At 38.3% G+C, this 20,086-nt stretch overlaps 1 protein-coding gene across 1 annotated transcript in view; it reads left to right on the forward strand.

The window, feature by feature from the left end:
• Positions 1 to 12,338, forward strand: part of LOC100496969 (heparan-alpha-glucosaminide N-acetyltransferase) — a 175,818-nt gene extending 163,480 nt beyond the window's left edge. The window contains exons 16-18 of the mRNA XM_018095658.2: positions 2,686 to 2,756; positions 9,878 to 9,990; positions 12,062 to 12,338. Of these exons, the coding sequence (XP_017951147.2) occupies positions 2,686 to 2,756; positions 9,878 to 9,990; positions 12,062 to 12,243 (366 nt within the window). The 3' untranslated portion in view covers positions 12,244 to 12,338. The remainder of the gene's footprint in view (positions 1 to 2,685; positions 2,757 to 9,877; positions 9,991 to 12,061) is intronic.
• The last annotated feature ends 7,748 nt before the right edge of the window (positions 12,339 to 20,086 follow it).

Raw genomic sequence — 20,086 nt, forward strand, 5'->3', positions numbered from 1 at the left:
CCTTGTCATGTGGATTCTGAAATGTATCTGTTCTCAAATACGTATAGCTTAAGAACATTTACCAAACTCGTCATTCAGTGATACTCACCTTCAAAATATTTCCTTTCTTTATTACTGTGTTTGATAGATTTGCATCTTTAGCAGCTGTTGCTAGGGAAACATAACATAGCACAAATGCAATTCTTTAAATTAAAAGGCCAGATGTTTAGCGCATCACATGTTGTTCTTCAGAATGACATATTGGGAACTGTGTATCAGATTTGCTTTTAACATTGTGAGAAAGGTTTCCAGATGGGTATCGCTATTGTGGTTTTAATGGAGTCTGCTTTAATATCTGTGCTAACAGCTGTGATATACAGTTCTTAATGCTGCATAATGTGACAACAACAGTTAGAAACACAAGTATAAAGGCAAAGATTTCAAATTTATGTCCATTCATCTAAAAATCTAATATATCTATAACTGTTATATTAAATAACATTACACATTTAACAGGGTGACTAGATCACTTCAGGGACACATCTAAAAAATCCAGCTGGTAGGGCTGAACTGATTCTGAATTAATTTAAATGCAATCAGTGCTGACCTGCAACATGTATATATTAGATGTGTCCCTGAATTTTCAAGTGATCTGGTCACACTAATTTAACAGTGCATAAGGGCCAAATTTGAGCCTGGTCAGTAGCCCAGATATTTGCTTTCAATGGTCTACCTCAAGTTGGATGAAAACAGCTAATCAATGGCTGGTTGCTATAGGTTGCCAGTTTTGCTAACTGGGTACAGGAAATGCCATCCACCCTGTGTAACAATGCACAGTTCCAAGTTTTTAGGCCAAAACCCACCTGTGCATGCAGTGACAGATAAATGCCATTTCTGTAAGTGATGTTATATCAAGGGGCAGATGAGACATGTGCTTGAAGGAGGAAATAGTAGCCATAGAAAGGAAAGCCCTGGAGCTATAAGTGTAGGGGCTGCGTGGCGAGGGATCCAAATGATCCAAAGGGATGTGATGTCAGGAAAAGACGCACTCACTTCCTTATCTTCTGAGCCTTTTGCATATTTTGCAAAAATGTCAGGAGTTTCCCTTCTTTATATTCTTATATTATCTATTAATACCTGAATGTGGATGTTTTCCTGAATGCATTGTTATATTGTGCTTTCTGTATCTTCTGCATTGCCACGGGGGTCAGGAAGGAATTTTTTCCCACTAGAGGCACTGGCTTCAGGTTGGGTTTTTTGCATTTCTCTGAATCAAAACAGTGGATATATGATAATGTATTTAAAGTTTTATTTGTCACAGCAGAGGTAGGACCTTGCCAGAGTACTGCACAGGTAAGTTTAGCAGAGGGAGAAAGGAGATTCACTCCTGTGACTGCACGGTGGATTGATTGATAGATACAGACACTACTACTGCTTGTGCTAGGTGACAGTCTGCTTGGATGTCCTATCATTGAGACACTTCAGATCCAGGATCGGCAGCAGGGCTGCTGAACTTCTCTCATGGTGGGACATGCAGCTCCTGCTGGTAGCAGAGTTTGGGGCCATCCTCTTTGTAGGTAGAGGCAGCCTAATACTCAGTGGCAGATATAATGACATAGTGCTGATCTCAAATGGAAGCTATGGAAGTAAAATTCAAGTCTTCAGTGAGGAACTGAGGAACGGCAGAGCATAGCAGCTATCTCTTATGGAATTCTGCCTTTAGAATATTGCCTTGGGTTAGGCTGGCAATGTCCTATTTTATTTGATAAAATGGGAATAAATGCTGTGGCCATTTTACTCCACCTCTGTCTCCTGATGTTTCATTAAGATATGTAACAAGGGGGTTTAGTGGGGTGGGGCAATTGATGAGTCCCCTTGTCATGTCCACCCATACCTGCTGCACTTTACTCAGCTTCAGCTAAAGTAAAGCTGTAACTGCAACTCCATTATCCTCTTGAAAAATAGATTGTCATATTGTCATATTTTGGAGTATTTTACAAATATGGTGCATTGTGGTTAACATTTAGGGATCTATTGCTAATCCCAACAGATTTTTTTAAATGTTTTTATTGCCTTATTTTAGTCTTGGTTTTCAGGCCCAGAAAAGGGCAGGACCCACAGGAAAGAGTCAATGACATATGGGTGGATTGTAAGTGACTTAGCATAGAACACGACACACCTAGCACAGAACACAACATGACAACATCATCACATCATCATCACAATATAGAGTCATGTGCTGTGTCATGAATAGCAATGGAATACACAAATAAAAGCCTTTCATAACATAGTAACATATGTTGTAATAATTAGGGTTAAAAAGGAAACACCTCCATCAAGTTCAAATTCTAGTCCATTTGAGAAGTGCCTAAATGATGCTTAGATGTGTGCTAGATGGTTTGAAAACAAATAAGAATGCCTAAAAAGTTGTTCTCATTAGTGTCTGTTTAGCTTAAGACCAAGATCAGACACCAATGAAAATCTTAGACTACCTGATAATGGTTAGGTACAAGCAAGCTAATGATCTGGTTCATAGCCCTGTGGAAGTGAAGAGATTAAACAATGCATTAATGCAAGGCCTAATCAATGAAAACACTTATGATCACAGTATGGACATCTGTCCCTTTGGTCTGTCATGCTGACGGCAGTATATTCATCCTTGCTTCTGTGTATTGACCGTCTGGTCGTCTTTTTGCATTCCCACAGGGGATTATCTCGGCCATCTTAACCAAGTGCACAAGGGACGAAGGATTTATTCCCATCAATAAAAACCTTTGGTAAGTGCTTCAGAGGCCAATTGGAATGATTGTTTCAACTAAGCATGATAATTCTTCATTGGTGACTTCCAGGCATTACACATATTAACAGTTTTGCTCATTAACCCCTATAGCGCTAGAGGGGATACAACAATGTAGGACATTCCCAACATATCTCCATTAACCCAAACTTTAATTTTTGTTCTCTCATTCTGTCTCTCTTTTATTTTTATTGCACTGGAAACACCAGGTTATTTCTTGTCTATTACAAAAAAACCATCACACTGCACTTCTCTTGGAGACTAATAAGGCTTTTAAACCTGCATTGTGGTTTTTAATGAGAAATTACTGAAAAAAATATTATTATTTATTTACTTCTGGGGCATTGTTTGTGTCACTTACCAATGTTTTCCGGATAATTTCCCCTTTCCACTGAGTATTTTGGTTTGGCAGGTGGGGGTGTACTGTAAACAGGGCTGCTTTACAGTATTTTGCTTCAGGACATATGAGCAAACAGTACACAGTATAATAATTACTTATTAGTTTTAAAAAACATTAACTCTATTGACAGTCTATAACAATATTAATCACTTGCAAAAAAAACCTATAATATATGTTTGTCCATTTACAGAAAGTGATGTTAAATTTATTTTCTCTGGGGATTCTGATTATTTTAACACTGTAGCTGAAGTCAGCTGATTAACAGGCCTATGAAAAAACTTTCTGGATACTTTTGGCTTGAAATGTGTCTGGATACTTTTAGAAATATAGTGTATATGGTTTGTGGTATAGAATAATGAAATAAACAAGAACCACAGGACATACAATAGTCAGTTTTATTGCACAATACACTATAGTGTTTTAATCTACATGCCTTCTGGTTTAGCATTTCTTAGATACAAGGCAGCCCTGTAACAACACCTGCCTTAGAAAAGGTTCCCTTACTACATTCTGCCCATAAGTACTACCTCTTTGTGCCAATAATGGATGGATAGAATAATGCTTTTGACTCACCCTTTTTCTGCAGTTGAAATGGCAGTGGCATTGTGTGCCCAGATTTGTGCTCATTAACCAGCACAAATATTTGTGCAGGAGGCCTATATATTTGCACTGGGTTGCAGTCAGGACTGCTATTAGGGGGTCAGGGGGCAGTCCAGTTAGGGGCAGCGTGGCATAGAGGGACCAAGAAACACCAAGGCCGATCTGCAGGCTGTGAAAGAGCAAGGCCTTGTGGGAAAGTGGTCAGAAACTGCTTGGGTGGTGGGTATGTTCTGGGCATACTAGGGAGTGGACAGTTGGACTGAGGATGTGGCCAGGTGAGTAATTTAATTAGTAGGGCTTTTTTTATTAGGTCCCCATTCTACTTGGTTGGCAGACAAAGGTTGGACTAATATATGGGGGCCCCTTGGGTGGAGTGTGGTATAGAAATGAGTTCTGTAGTAACATTTGCACTTTGTACCACTTTAATATAAGCCCTAATATCTGTATTTATATTTTAAACAATTAATCATTTCCTGATGAATCACTGATGAAATCATATTCTTTCTGTTATTTAAAATGTCTATTAAATATTAATTGCATAGAAAATGACAATGTGTAATAGACAGTAGAATGAATGTCTTTATTAATCCCATTTAATAATTTATACTACTTTGATTACATTGTAGCAGAAAAATGATGCTCGTTTTACTGCATACATCAATTCCCTTACCATTGCAAACAGATACAGATCTAGAGTACAGGGCTATGCACTCTGCGCCACACCTGTCACATGTCATAAATTTACTACCCTCTTCTTTAATGTCTGAGCCTACTCCAGGGATTATTGATCCCATTTACCTCACAGAAACCTATTGTTGTGATTCTGTAAAAAGGATGGAATCTATTAACAGTGTGCAAGAGCGGATCCATGTAATAATGTTACAGGAGGAGATTGGAATGGTGGAGATGAGTGACAGAATGCAGCAAAATTTAAAATATGGCTAAAACTATTTCAGAGAGAAATTGTGAAAATGTGTAGCCAGGCAGAATGGGAAGTTATGTCACTATAGATCTGACATAGCACTTACAGCTATGCAAAGCAGGTGTTCTGACACATGCAAAAAGTTAAGAAGTGAAGATAGAGCCAAAAAACAGAGCTTATTAGCAATAACATTTATTGTATGACACTACAGCTTCTCATGAGGGGGTAGCACCTGTGGAGGATATAATGTATATTGATGAGAAAATGATAAAAATGTTGAGGATTTGTGCACTTCAAAAGGGCAGATGTCTGTTTCACAGCTTCTCACTTAAGGGGAAGGTAGGAATAAAGGAGGAGCATGGTAGTTAAAAATTGCCTACTGAGCTGATGGGATTGACTCAAGTTCCGGTCTCACAAATGTACATTTCATAGTTGCATCTGGAAAATTATGATGCAGAATACACTAATTTCTGAGCTGCAATGTAGTGTAAATATGAATATCTCACTAATTAACCTGTATCATGACTTTTATATATATTTGTTCCCTACGCTCAGGTAAGATGAGGAGTTACTGGAGATGTCTTCAGAAGGACAGATCTTCCCTGCTATAGGAATGTAATTGCCGTGGGCTGGTACAGAAGCCAAAAACATAATGTACAACATTTCTAGCCTACTTCTTTAGTTAAGCTTTAGTTCTCTTTCAAGTCTGTAGTCTAATTATTATAACACATTCTGCACAGTCTCCTGCATTTCCGTTTCTCGGGTATAACAATCTTTCACATGACTCAGCAATCACTGCCTATTCATGTTGTTGATGCACGGTGCACTTTTTTTGTAAAAGGTCTTACAGTGGATATAACCTAACTTTTTCTTTATCTCTTGCTTAGCTATTAAGTCCTCATTTTCAAAACCCTAGTATACAGTTTCCTACTGAAGTATTTTCTTGTTGCCTTAAATGAACACTTATCCTGCATGCCTTTTAAACAGTTCAGGGGCCTCCAGGCTTTTGCATAATGATGTGGATCCCTGATTAGTGTCCATTGTGTAAATACCTGCCATGGAAGAGCCTACATGTAATAGATTTGCATAAAATAAATACACACTGATGCTAAATTTCTAGATATTGTATTTTAAAATGATATGGGAAAAAATATTGGCACACAATCAGCACATGATGAATCCCTTTTAAGACATTTACAGGCATGGTCCTGAAGGGTTCTGGGGCAAGTTGGCCCATGAGCATGCAGAGATAACATGCAGAGACAACTTTTAAACAAATTAAAGCTTTAATCACAAACTTATGTGTTAAAACATTTATATATATTGACCCCATCAGCCCATAGCATAGGTGCCACACAGTGAATAGTTAATATTTACCAAAGTCAGTCCTGCCATGTGAAGGGACTTCTTCAGTATATTTTATAAGCTGTTAATGGCATACATATGCATTCCCACTGACTTCATAACCCCATTGCCACGTGTTGAAGGTCCAAAAGTATCAATTCTGTTCTAAATCTCTTCTGTAAAGTTTTTTTCTTTAAATGGTCTAACTACAGGAGTTTTACTGTAGGATTCTATAATGTTGCCTTTTTTAAACAAAAGATTTTTTCTTGGACCAACAGTATGGCCAGGTGATTTTCCTGATCCTAAAAGGAAACTTATAATGGGTGAGTCTGAAGCAATCATCAGGGACAATTGTGCTTGTATCATTCATCCACTGGGTACCCACGATTCAAACACCAAAGAAGGCACTTGACAGCTTTACAGAAGAAGTGAAAATCAATACACACTTACTTATAGCCATTCAGTATGCAGATCATGTAAGCAGCCTTTCTTTGCACAGATTAATGGCTTTTAGAAAGTATTACAATAAAGCAGAACAGATGAGTATTATCAAGGAAGAAGAACATGTTGAAAATGTACCCTGGTGTGATTTATTTAATTAATATAATGCATTCACTATATGCCTCACTGAACAAGTACAGCTGATTCCAAGCTATGGGTATCCTAACCTTAACAGACTGTATTTTACCTTGTAGCACACAGTGCAGAATGTAGTACATCACAGTTTTCTGGAAAGGACTTTGTGATTTGTTTTCTTATATGTTAGGTAAATCAAAAACAGTACCTTTTGTGCATGGCTATACATGACTTACATTACTATAATATTCTTATTATTATGAATAAAATTGTGAATATGCATTTTTTTTTTGCTTCTGCCTCTGTCCCTCTAGACCATGTTAGCAGCCTATTGGCCTGTGTATTGGGCTTCACAAGGGCCTGTGCAAGCAATATTTGGTCAAAAATTGTCCCTAGTCCTATTGGTCTCTGTAGGTTTGGTGTATTATTCAATAACTGATACATGGGCCAAACAACCCAATCTGCCTGATCAGGTGGGTGGTCAAAGGGGGCAAAGATCTGCTTGGCAACCCCCCAAGCGAGCAGATCTATCCATGTATGGCCAGCTTTAAAGGGCAAATGCCAGTCCTCTTCTTAAAAAGGCCAGGTTACAAGTCCTGAGAAGGCAACTTGCCAGAAACTGATTGGTCATGTTTCAGTTCAGTGAATCTGACATACTGTGTTTGTAATGTTACATAGTTACATAGTTACATAGTTACATAGGGTTGAAAAAAGACCTGTGTCCATCAAGTTCAACCCATCCAAGTAAACCCAGCACACCTAACCCACACCTACCAATATATACTCACATACATAAACTATAAATACAACCACTAGTACTAACTGTAGATATTAGTATCACAATAGCCTTGGATATTCTGATTGATCAAGAACTCATCCAGGCCCCTCTTAAAGGCATTAACAGAATCTGCCATTACCACATCACTAGGAAGGGCATTCCATAACCTCACTGCCCTCACCGTGAAAAACCACCTACGCTGCTTCAAATGGAAGCTCCGTTCCTCTAATCTAAAGGGGTGACCTCTGGTGCGCTGATTGTTTTTATGGGAAAAAAGAACATCCCCCAACTGCCTATAATCCCCTCTAATGTACTTGTACAGAGTAATCATGTCCCCTCGCAAGCGCCTCTTTTCCAGAGAAAACAACCCCAACCTCGACAGTCTAACCTCATAGTTTAAATCTTCCATCCCCTTAACCAGTTTAGTTGCACGTCTCTGCACTCTCTCCAGCTCATTAATATCCTTCTTAAGGACTGGAGCCCAAAACTGCACTGCATACTCAAGGTGAGGCCTTACCAGGGACCTATAAAGGGGCAAAATTATGTTCTCATCCCTTGAGTCAATGCCCTTTTTTATACAAGACAGCACTTTATTTGCTTTAGTAGCCACAGAATGACACTGCCTGGAATTAGACAACTTGTTATCAACAAAAACCCCTAGATCCTTCTCCATTAAGGATACCCCCAACACACTACCATTCAGTAGATAGTTTGCGTTTATATTATTTCTACCAAAGTGCATAACTTTGCACTTATCAACATTGAACCTCATTTTCCAGTTTGCTGCCCAGTTATCTAATTTTGTCAAATCGCTCTGCAAAGCGGCAGCATCCTGCATGGAACTTATAGTTTTGCACAATTTAGTGTCATCAGCAAAAATAGAAACAATACTGTCTATGCCCACCTCCAGGTCATTAATAAACAAGTTAAACAGCAAAGGCCCAAGGACTGACCCCTGCGGTACTCCACTAACCACACTGGTCCAATTAGAAAATGTTCCATTTACAACCACTCTTTGTACTCTATCCTTCAGCCAGTTCTCTATCCAATTACAAATATTGTGTTCTAGGCCAATATTCCTTAATTTGATCATTAACCTTCTGTGAGGTACTGTATCAAACGCTTTAGCAAAGTCCAAGTAGATGACATCAACTGCCATTCCAGCATCAAGGTTCCTACTCACCTCCTCATAAAAGGCAACTAAATTAGTCTGGCAAGATCTGTTACGCATAAAACCATGCTGGCACAAACTAATAGTATTGTGAACTGCAATGTATTCAAGTACCCTATCCCTTATTACCCCTTCCAAAAGTTTTCCTACTACTGATGTCAGACTAACAGGCCTATAGTTTTCAGGCTGAGAACGGGATCCCTTTTTAAATAACGGCACCACATTAGCAATCCGCCAGTCTCTTGGCACCATGCCAGACCTCAATGAATCCTGAAAAATTAAGTGAAGAGGTTTGGCAATCACAGCGCTCAGCTCATTTAATACCCTGGGATGAATCCCATCCGGCCCTGGACCTTTGTTTACCTTTACATGTTCAAGTCTCTTTTGAATTTCCTCCCGAGTGACCCATGCGTCAGTAGCTAAATTACTAGAACTGGGCATATTACAAGGGAAGCCTTCATTATCTGGCTCCTCAGATGTATAGACAGATGAAAAATAAGAGTTCAAAATTTCAGCTTTTTCCCCGTTTTCATCAACCAACGTACCCCCCCGTGATAATAAAGTTCCCACCCCTTCTTGCTTCATTTTTTTACTATTCACATAATTAAAAAATAATTTTGGATTCTTTTTACTCCTAGCAGCAATATCCCTTTCCATCTCTATTTTAGCTTGCCTGATAGCTTTTTTGCATGCTTTATTTGCTTCCTTGTACCTGATGAAAGTTTCTGCTGTCCCAGCTAACTTGAATGCCCTAAAAGCACGTTTTTTCTTAACAACCTCGACAATAACACTTTTATTCAGCCATAAAGGTTTTGCTTTGCGATGCCTCTCCTTGCTTACTAGGGGGATATACTGTTGCGTATACCTACAAAGCAATGTTTTAAAGATGTTCCATTTTCCTTCTGTGTCTAACCCCATGAAAAGCCTTTCCCAGCTGACACATTGCAGAGATGCCCTTATACTGGCAAAGTCTGCACGTCTAAAATTGAGTGTTTTAGTTACTCCCTTATAGCGCTGTCTCTGCAGCATTATCTCAAAGGAGACCATGTTGTGATCACTGTTCCCCAAATGCTCACCCACACAAATGTTAGAGATAAGTTCATTATTATTAGAAATCACCAGGTCCAAAATAGCGTCATTCCTAGTGGGTTCTTGAACTGCCTGAAATAAAAAGTTGTCATTTAGCATATTTACAAACCTTAAATTAATTAATTAAACTATGGTCAGTATGCATGCTGGGGTTAAATCTGTTCCTAAAAGCAAGTAGCACCTTGGATGTGGCATCATTTTAAAAAGTATCTCATTTTCAGGTCTTTGTCATTCATAACAACACTTAGCTGCTTCTCCTTCCTCCTGCTGGGACTAATGTTTTATGTGATTGATGTGAAGCACTGGTGGCAAGGCCAACCTTTCATTTATCCTGGTAAGTAGGAAAAAAATCATACAATATGTTGTTTGTTTGTGTGAGAGGGAGCTTCCTTAAGTTTTAATCTCTTTCTGTTCTCTTGTTCTGACTTTTGAAACAATGTAGCAGAAATCAATTCATCTCCAGGTCTTTTAATCATATGGATTCTGCTACAATTGTTTTATGGGTTAGACACAGTAGTGATGAGAATATAAACAGAGAATATTAACAGACAGAAACTGTGTGATACTTATCCAAATTACAGAAAAGCCACTTATTCAAAAAAACTTATGTCCCAATCATTTTTCTTACATTTAAATACAAAAGACTGTGCATTTAAATGTAAAGGCCTAGGAACAAGAGAGACATATGTTTTCTGGTGTCGACTCCTCCCACCATCTGACACAATCTAACACAGTGTAGTGACAAAGGGATCATCATAAAATCTACTATTTATATAGTGGCAGCAAGTTACATATTTTGGTATAAAACATGGAACAGACCTACAGACCATGTCAGAGACTCTCACAGGAGCACATAGGGTATTTATCATTGTATCCTGTCCCCTATGTATTAGTTAGGAACCAAGGTTATGCCACTCTGTGCATTGAACACTTGCAAGAAAATGAACTCTGACATGTTTTAACTTAATGAGATCAGATATGCCTAATGCCTTAGTGAATCCACCTTCTTATGTTTGACTTTTATCAGACATTAGCACCATAATTTCCTCAGTCCTGTCTGTGGCCTTTGGCACTTAAGTAAAGTTATTACTTTTCCAAAATAACCGGTGTGCTGCTGTTTTCATCGTTTTTGCATTTACTTACCCAGGCAGAGGGTACAGTGTGCACGTATAATATGATAGTGACTGGTTAATAAAACATTGCTATCACTTCAGGATATAACTATTTTAATTGTCTGAATTCTTTCTCTTCACGTGCAATTTGCACCATGGAGCAATAACTCAGATAGGTGCTAAGATCTGCTCACTTTTCACAGGGCTGAATGGAATACAAATCCTAAAAGCAGTAGATCGCATTCTGGCAAAATAACACAGTAGATTTGATAAATGTGTTGATTCTGTAAAATCTGGCAGTCATGATGATCTATAAAAGCATAAAGCAGACTGAACTACTAGGAATCCTTCTAGAATATTCTGCCCCATAGTTTATGTCAGAGTTACAAATTTCAAAAAGCTGTTTTTTCCCTTTTGGGATTTTAGTGCAAGGTTTTAGTTTTGTCTATGCCAGTGCTGTCCAATTTCTGACTTTAAGGACATTCGGCACTTGACTGCTTGTGAGGTCACGACTTTTGATAAAAAAAAAACTAACCTCCACCTTTTAACTCTTAGCAATCCAAGCATAGGGTCAAGTACATCACTGTGTAAGGTTTTTGTCTGAATGATGTCAAATGTCCAAAGATGGCAGCCACCAACCATGCTGTGCCACTCTGCATGTAGAGAAAGGTATCAGGGACCCCTGGACTTTTTTTTAAGACCCAACAATGCAATTTGAGACTAGGTTTTCCTTTATCTCACAGTCAATGTGAATGTGAGTGCCTTTGAGGGATTAACCTACATAACCCTGAGTACTTTTTAGCTTTAGCTGGCCATACATGCACCAATAATATCGTACGAAACCCCGTTTTGACATGGCCGATCGGTGAGTCAACCGATATCGCAGGAGGCTGCTGATATCGGTCGACTCGCCGATCGGCCAGGTCAAAAGATTTTGATCGGCCGCCATAGAAGGCGCCTGATCAAAATCTGCCTTCAGGGCTGAATTGGCAGAAGAAGGTAGAAATCCTATTGTTTCTACCTCCTTATCTGCCGTTTCAGCCCTGAACGGTTAGTGGCTGATTGTACAATCTTTTGTGCGACCGATGGCCACGTGTGTGGCCACCTTTAGACTGATTAAGATTGTGACACATAAATTGACTGACACAATGTACACTGATTGTAGTTGCATGTAGTCTATTTTACATAAGAATACCTTTGTGAAACTGTATCCTGAGTTTTTACCCAGCAATGTGAATGAAAATAAAAAAACTGTCGCACAAATTATTATAATGGTGATTCTGTTACTTTCAGGTATGAACTCAATCTTTGTTTATGTTGGACACTCAATCTTGGCCACCTACTTTCCTTTTCAATGGGAGATGAAATACTGGATGTCTCATTATGAATTGTTTATTCAAAACCTTCTCGGCACCTCTATCTGGCTTTGTGTGTCTTACGTGCTCTTTAAGAAAAAATTCTTTTTAAAGATTTAAGTGCCATAGTGTTAGAATGAAACCTTAATGCTGAATTTATGTCATTTTACTGTTAAGCAATTGTAAAAATAAATAAACTCTGTTGTTTGGTTTCATCTGTTTACTGTGAAATGTATCTGCTTTCCAAGCCATGTCCCATACAAGCAGTTCTTGTCAGTCCATCAATTACTGTGCTTTATTGGTGAACTTTCTAGGTTCAATTGCCATTCTTTCTGCTGTAAAGTCATGCAGTAAGATATTAAACTAGATAAAACATGTGAGGTTGAAAAAGTATGTGTCAGTAAGGGATTGCTAGTAATGATGAGCAAAGCTGGCCTGTTTTGCCAAAAAAATTGTGAAACATCAAAATTTTGAAGTCAGGTTGAAGCCAATGGGCTACTTCTTACCATTGGAGTCTATGGGCATTTTTTCATTGTGAAACCTGGTGAAAATTTTCTGCTCATCCCTAATGGCTAGAATAGCAGAAGCTCTATTCTTTAAGAATCTGTCTCACTTTACAGATTCAAATGCTGGTATGGAATGCTCAGGATGCTCTGGGGTTTTCCAGATAAGGGATCTTTCCATAATTTGATCTCCATACCTTATGTCTGCTAAAAAAAAATATATCAGTATTAATTAAACTCAATAGGATTTTTTGTTACCAATAAGGATTAATTATATCTTAATTAGGGTCAAGTACAAGGCACTGTTTTATTACACAGAGAAAAAGGAAATCAAACAAATACAATTTTGAATTATTTGTTTATAATGTTGTCTACGGAAAATGACCTTACTTATCCTGGAGGGGGAAGGGCAGAAAACTCATTTGGTGAAAATATGATGATCAGAAATGATCCCTTATATATAGATATAACATAGGACTAGATGACCTATATATCATGAAACATTTACTTTCACCATATATGTTGGAAGGACTACCATTCATTGCATTGTGGTTAGTCAAGAGATATCTTTGCTGGCACAGCTTAGCGGTTTCTCTATACATAACAGTAAAAATCCTAGAGGTTGTTTCAGTTATGCCTATAATCTGTCTGTACCTATTGATAGGTAGAGTGTCTTGTGGTTGTGGCCCTGCAGTAAAATTATAGGCAATGATAAAGAAAGTTTCATTCAAGGCTGAAAAAACAATTCTAGATTTAGTTATAGAAGCTAGTGATCACAAAACCACTTTCATTAGACAAATAAAAAATATACTGTCCCTTTAAAAAGCATTTTCACTGCAACATGAGTCAAATCTTGCCTTGGGCTGATTTCTACAGTACAACAGTAAATTTATGTTCTTGGCATTAAACCTTTTTTCACTGTGTTTCCATATTACGTCTGGCAATAAGGGTTAACAGAAACAGGACTAAATTCACATATTACTAAAATGGCAAAATTATCTTACTATCCCTTTTGTAGCCTTACAAGAAGAAACCATCACTGAGCCTGCCAATTAATATAAGGTGACATTGCATGATTTATGTTTGTACAGATTCCTAGCACCCTCCAGTCTTGGGAGATATAGGCCTGATGGTGAATGATATTAATTCCTGCATTCTGCAAACTGTGTGTGTTTTAATTAAAGCGGGCAAATAAATCTCAATATATGACTTGATTTGCAAGCTCCCTCCTGTGTACCAGAGCCAAGGGTGTCTGGAGTTTTAAGATTACTCAGATAAGATGCTCATTACGGACATCTACATTCAGGATACAGTTAAGCGCTGGATTCACTGAATAGCCACTTGATGTATCTACAGTTCATATGCTTTAATTAGTTGGGCAAACACTGGGTAAATTTGTACCAGACCAATAATACCTTAGCAACAAATCTGCAATTACCTGTAAGCTAACTGAAAATGAATAATGTTAGTACATTTTTAATTAATTAATGTTACTGCACTTCTTCATATTTTGAATTTGTTAGTAAATGAACCCCGTCGTCTTTATGGTCAACCTTGGTATAGCTTTAGGGTCTACAAATAAACATGTTGCATGGCTAATAGAAGTTTGTGTATTACAGGAAATTATATTCTTTGTAGCTTAAAGTAAAAGGATATTAAAAGTCACTTTGAAGTTTTGTGTCCAATGTATCATTAGTTTTTTAGGCATTCAGGTTTTTAATCCTGTTCAGCCATTCCAGTTTCAGCTTGGACATATGTATGTGAAGCAGATGGTGGGTGCAAAGACGCAAGCAAGCAGTCAGTCACATGCCTATTCATCTCTACGAAGCCATATAAATTGGGTGAAAATGAACTAAACTTGTAAAACATCTCGTGAAGATGAGATGAAAGGAAAGTCATTATATTGTGAACAAAGTACCCCCTATTGTAAAATACAGGAAAATTATAAGTCACCGAGGAGTTCCATGACCATTTAAAAGCACAAGGCCTCGCCTGAGTGCTTTTATACAGGTCGTGGAACTCCAAGGTGCCTTCTAATATACTCATATTTTAAAACAGGGGGTACATTATTAATTATAATATACACGTTTTAGTGAGTGATGTGACAAATTACATAACTAAGCTCCGATTATAAGTGATGACATCACTAAGTACCATTTATAAGAATACAATTTACAGTTTGGTCCGATAGGCAAATATATATTGTGAGAGATGCAATGGAATAGATCATTATTTGGTGTGTTTTCCACCAGTGTTAAAGGTGGGATACAAGTAGCACCAGGTAAAATACCTGGTTTTGCAGCAGGTGATGCTGGGTTAATGTTACTGGCTTATGAAAAGCCAAATGAATAGGTCCCTGGAGTAAATGGAGGGTTAATTGGGTAGGTCCTCCATTCCAAACTCCCTTAAAGGTTTTCAGTTGGCCAGCTGTAGGGAGCTGCCTGATTAGGCTGCAGGTGAGCAGCCAATAAAAGGGCTGTGTGATTTACACAGAGAAAGAGAGTTAGAACCTTGACTGAGTGAAGGTCACTCTCAAAGCGGGGCACAGGGCAGGAGGGCTGCCTGTGTCAGGAACTCCCAGAGGAGCTGGGGGTGCCACCTGACACTGCAGGGAGCAGTGGGAGTTATAACTAGATGGATGAGTGCTGAGAGGAGTCAGCAAGGCTTAAGGTAAAGCCTGAGTGTTCCAGAGTGTGGAAGTAACCCAGGAAGGTGAGAACCCTGAAGGAGGGATATATCACAACCCTGAACTGTTTATGAACTGGCTTATGTTGATGTTGGGAAGAATTGGCCCTGAATAAACCTGAGTTTTACCTGAAGACGTGGTGTCCCTGTCTCTTATGCGCCAGATCCTCTGCATGCCTGCCTGCCTACCATTGCTAATTCCCCCAAAATTGCGTGTACAGGCAGTCAGCATGTCACATATGGTGGAGGATGCGGGCACTAAGGAGCTGTTAAAGAGACATACACGTTTAAAGGGCTAGTGAGCGTTTCCCTAAGAGACTGAGACAAAATGGCGCCAAAAAGTGCAAAAAGGTATATTCAGTTCATAATAATAAAAACATCTTACATGTAGCCTGCATTTCTGTAGTAATTCAGCAACGTTTTGCGCAAGCCATGTGCCCTTTATCAAGCTCAAACAGACAAACAGTAGTGCAGGTGCAATTCTCCAGTTAAGTAGACAAATACAGGAAGTGACACGACAGGTGATACCTTGGCAATGGTTATAAACAATCCATTATATCCACCCACACTCCCTGCATGTGTAACCCTTTGTGCAAACAATTGGAACATAATACATACATTCATAAAAAAAGATATAAATCATAGTCTTTGTTTAACCCTTTTGGCACCAAAGACTGTAGTTTATGTATCCACCAAACTTCTTTCTGTTTCAATTTGAGTTCCCGGTTCCCTCCATATTAGGGGCGGAATTCCTTCCGGGACCATAAATTTCAATTGGTCTGCTTTATGGCCCATATCCAAAAAATGTTTGGAAACGGGTAATTTGGTGTTTCCCAGATTAATGGAGGATGTGGTCTTGCCAACATAGATGAGTCCACATGGACAAGTCAACGCATAGATTACATATTTAGAGATAAAATTATGGTGCCCCCTAATTGGACTTTATGACCCCTGCCTGGGTGTATAAATTACTTGCCTCTGATCACACTATGGCATTGCGTGCAGCCTGAACATCGATACATCAGACCCAGGTGTGTATCAGTGCGTCTCTCCAATCTTTGGGCTTTTACCCAAAGATTATACATAAAATCTTATTATCACTGTGTGTTGGGGAGGCGCAGGAACATTTCCTTCAGGGTTTTCTATACCTTAAAGGGGACATGTCACCTGTTGTGTTTTACAACTAACAGCAGTTCATAACCGCTGTTGCATGTTTCCACAGAGCAAGGCGCAATATTTTATACATAATCCTTCTTGCTAGTGATCAGCGAATATGTCCCGTTTCGCTTCACTGTAAAATTTGCGAATCTTTCAAATGATTCGTGAAACGGCAAAAATGTTGCGTGTCAAAAAATTTGCCGCCCGAGAAAAAAAATTTGGACGTGTGATGAAATTTTCTGCGGCAAATTTTTTCATCCGTTTTGCGAAAAAATACAACAATGGCTAAACATGAAAATTCGCAGCAAATCCATGCCTGGCGAAACATTTCGCCTAGCACTACTTCTCGTGCATGTGCACTTAAAATCCGCAGGTTAAGCAAGAAGCGCACTCATGAAGGCACGCCTGCAATACGCTCAGAAATGATGCAGCTCTAACTGTAACAAAAAGAAGTGTGAGGGAAAAACACAAAACCTTGTCCATTAATTGGTTGATGTGCCCTAATACGTATCTCTGCCCTTGGTTTGTTTGTGTGCACTGTGAATAATATGATCATAGGGGGTGGCCTTAAATGGCAGTTTTCAATTTACAATTGCCCAATGGCACATAATACTAAAAAAGTATATATATTTTTTTTAAATGGTTTATTTAGCAGAGTTTTACAAATGTGCTGTCGCATGCAATCTATTTTTCCTTTAGGTTGCCCAAGTGTTAACAGCAATGTATATAATGAAAAAATAAATGTGGGTCTTATAATGCCATAATCTTTATTGATTCTTCACATGTAGAGGGAGGGAGAAAGTAAATCAAGCTAAACAGAGCATTTACACCAGATACTTAGAATAGAAAGGGGAGGCGGGAGATGTAAGGTGAAGTTCTTTGTAATTCCTGATATTTCACATTAATACCTATATCCTGGAAATTAAATTTTTATTCATTATAATGTTATCCCTTCTTTATTAACTTGCAGCTGTCTCAATCCCTTTAATATCTAGGAGTTAGTAGCGATACTGATTCCAGACCTACCTTTAGTACTCTATTGCAGCTACAACATAAGTATTAAATTCCCATTGGGTAAAGCTACCAGATCATGTGAAACCTGATAGCTTGCAATCAGTGCTGCAACATGTGTTTATTAAAAGGTTTTCCACATGATCTGGTAACAACAGTGCTGACAATTTACAATTTTTCATTTGACAAAACTGATTTTTTTCCCATGTAAAGTCTATTGGAAAATCTGTTTCAAATGTCCCTTTTCAAACATTTAGTATAACTGCCAAAATATCCCCTTGACTTTACTTGGAGACAACTGCAGGCTATTTGTCACTGTGACTTGTCTCTGAAAATCTAGTGACAAATCTCTATATGTGACATGAGCCTAGGAGTTTATCATTTATCTTGATATTGATGAAGAATATAAAATGAAAGTACTTTGTAGCTGAACATTTCCTAGGGTTGATCATTTATAATTTCACTTATAAGATTACACTGAGAAACAGTTGAAATGGGTCAGACTCCAGGTCACCAGACAAGATGTACTAATTTCCTGCTAAATACGCATGAAATGCTTAAAGAGGCATCAGAAGAAGCACCACAGTTGCCGTTGGGCACAGAGATTTGTGCAAAAAAATCCCCTTCATTTAATGTAGAGAAATAAACTGTATATCCCTTATTATATAATGTGGGGATTCTTGAGGTCACACTGGATTTTTATAATTTTATAGCACTGAAGATGAAATTACTTAGCGAAAAGTAACACATAATTTACAGGGCCATGGTGGTTTCCAGCCTGGCATTATTACATACCACACATTCATTACAAAAAATAATCTAATGCAAAAAAGTGCCTAGTCAAAGTATCACCTAGATAAGGTATTAATAGAATTCAGTACTCAAGTTTGAGAGATTTTCCCAGTGGAAACATAGAACTAGGACTGGTATTTGTAAAGAATGTACCCTATAAATATATACACTTTGAGGGAAAATTCCAAGCACATTTCTGAGCCACTGTTGGACACCCTACATAATGCTGACTCCCCCTCTGCAAGTGCAAGTGGAATATTATTTTTAGAGGACATATAGACAGCTGTTTAACATGATAAATTAAATTTTTACTGGTTACTCTTAGGTAAGACATTTTTCTCTAGCAAAAAAATAAAATTAAACAGGGTAGGCAGGGGTGCAATGAGGCTGTGACCACAAAATCCTTACAGACAAAGTCCCCTGCACTCGCCCATTATTAATTAATATATATATATATATATATATATATATTGCAGGAGTAATGCCAGCACACACAGGGTTTCATACAAATGTATATAAAATGATATTTATTAAGAAAAAAAGAGCAAAATAAACATAGCAAGCCTCAACATTTCAGTCCCCACTGGGACTTTCATCAGGAGGCAAAAACTGAAGCACCTGCAAACACATTCCAATACCATGACCTTTTAAACCCCCTCTACAGGTAGGTTTTGGCGCCTAAGTCTGTGGTTGAATGTATAGCTAGGATCGCGTTACCTAGCAACGGCACGCGAGTATGCGGGGGCCACAGAGACTTGTGCGTACACCCACCACTATCCCAACCCTAATGGCACCCACTGCGCAAATCATGGTGGCATGGAACAGAAGGTACGCTTGGGTACTTGTGGCATTTGTGTCCTGCTAGAAAGCTCCCTGTGACAGAAGGCGCACCTCCCCCACCCCCTTCCTGCTTCTTGTTCCTCCTCTCTGGCTGTCGGCACCCTGCCCTTATTCTCCCTCTGTGACTTTGCGCTCTAATTTCCTTTCCTATAACTTATACCCAATAAATATATGAACACTTCTTGATCATGTTTATACCCAATAAATATATGAACACTTCTTGATCATGTTTAAAGAGACACAGATATTGTGTACATGGGTTGCTAGGCAACCACAGACTTAGGCGCCAAAACCTACCTGTAGAGGGGGTTTAAAAGGTCATGGTATTGGAATGTGTTTGCAGGTACTTCAGTTTTTGCCTCCTGATGAAAGTCCCAGTGGGGACTGAAACGTTGAGGCTTGCTATGTTTACTTTGCTCTTTTTTTCTTAATAAATATCATTTTATATACATTTGTATGAAACCCTGTGTGTTTCTTATATATATATATATTTGACCTGCACCAAGGGCATTTGGACTTGAATAGGATGTGCTCCTCCCTGTGTAATATATATATATATATATATATATATATATATATATATATTACACCTGCACCAAGGGCATTTGGACTTGAATAGGATGTGCTCCTCCCTGTGTAATATATATATATATATATATATATATATATATATATATATAGGATATTAATACATTCTATACATTTAGCTACTAAGTAATGCCATCTCCTTTAAACAAATCAGGGATTGTTTGTTCATATATTGTAATACAGTATATACAAGCTAGCCAACTGCATCAAACTTAGTCCCTGTGAAAAATGTTTAATGAAGCAGAAGAATTCCTAATGAATCAGATTAAAGTAAATGTAGGACTGGTCAGACCAGGGTTGATGGTGATGTAGCTGGCCAGCTTGAATATTAGTGAAAAGTACTGAAGCACTCCAGCCCATACCTGGCCCTTTCCATTTCTATTCTT

Source organism: Xenopus tropicalis, chromosome 7, assembly GCF_000004195.4.
Source record: "Xenopus tropicalis strain Nigerian chromosome 7, UCB_Xtro_10.0, whole genome shotgun sequence".
Taxonomy (NCBI): domain Eukaryota; kingdom Metazoa; phylum Chordata; class Amphibia; order Anura; family Pipidae; genus Xenopus; species Xenopus tropicalis.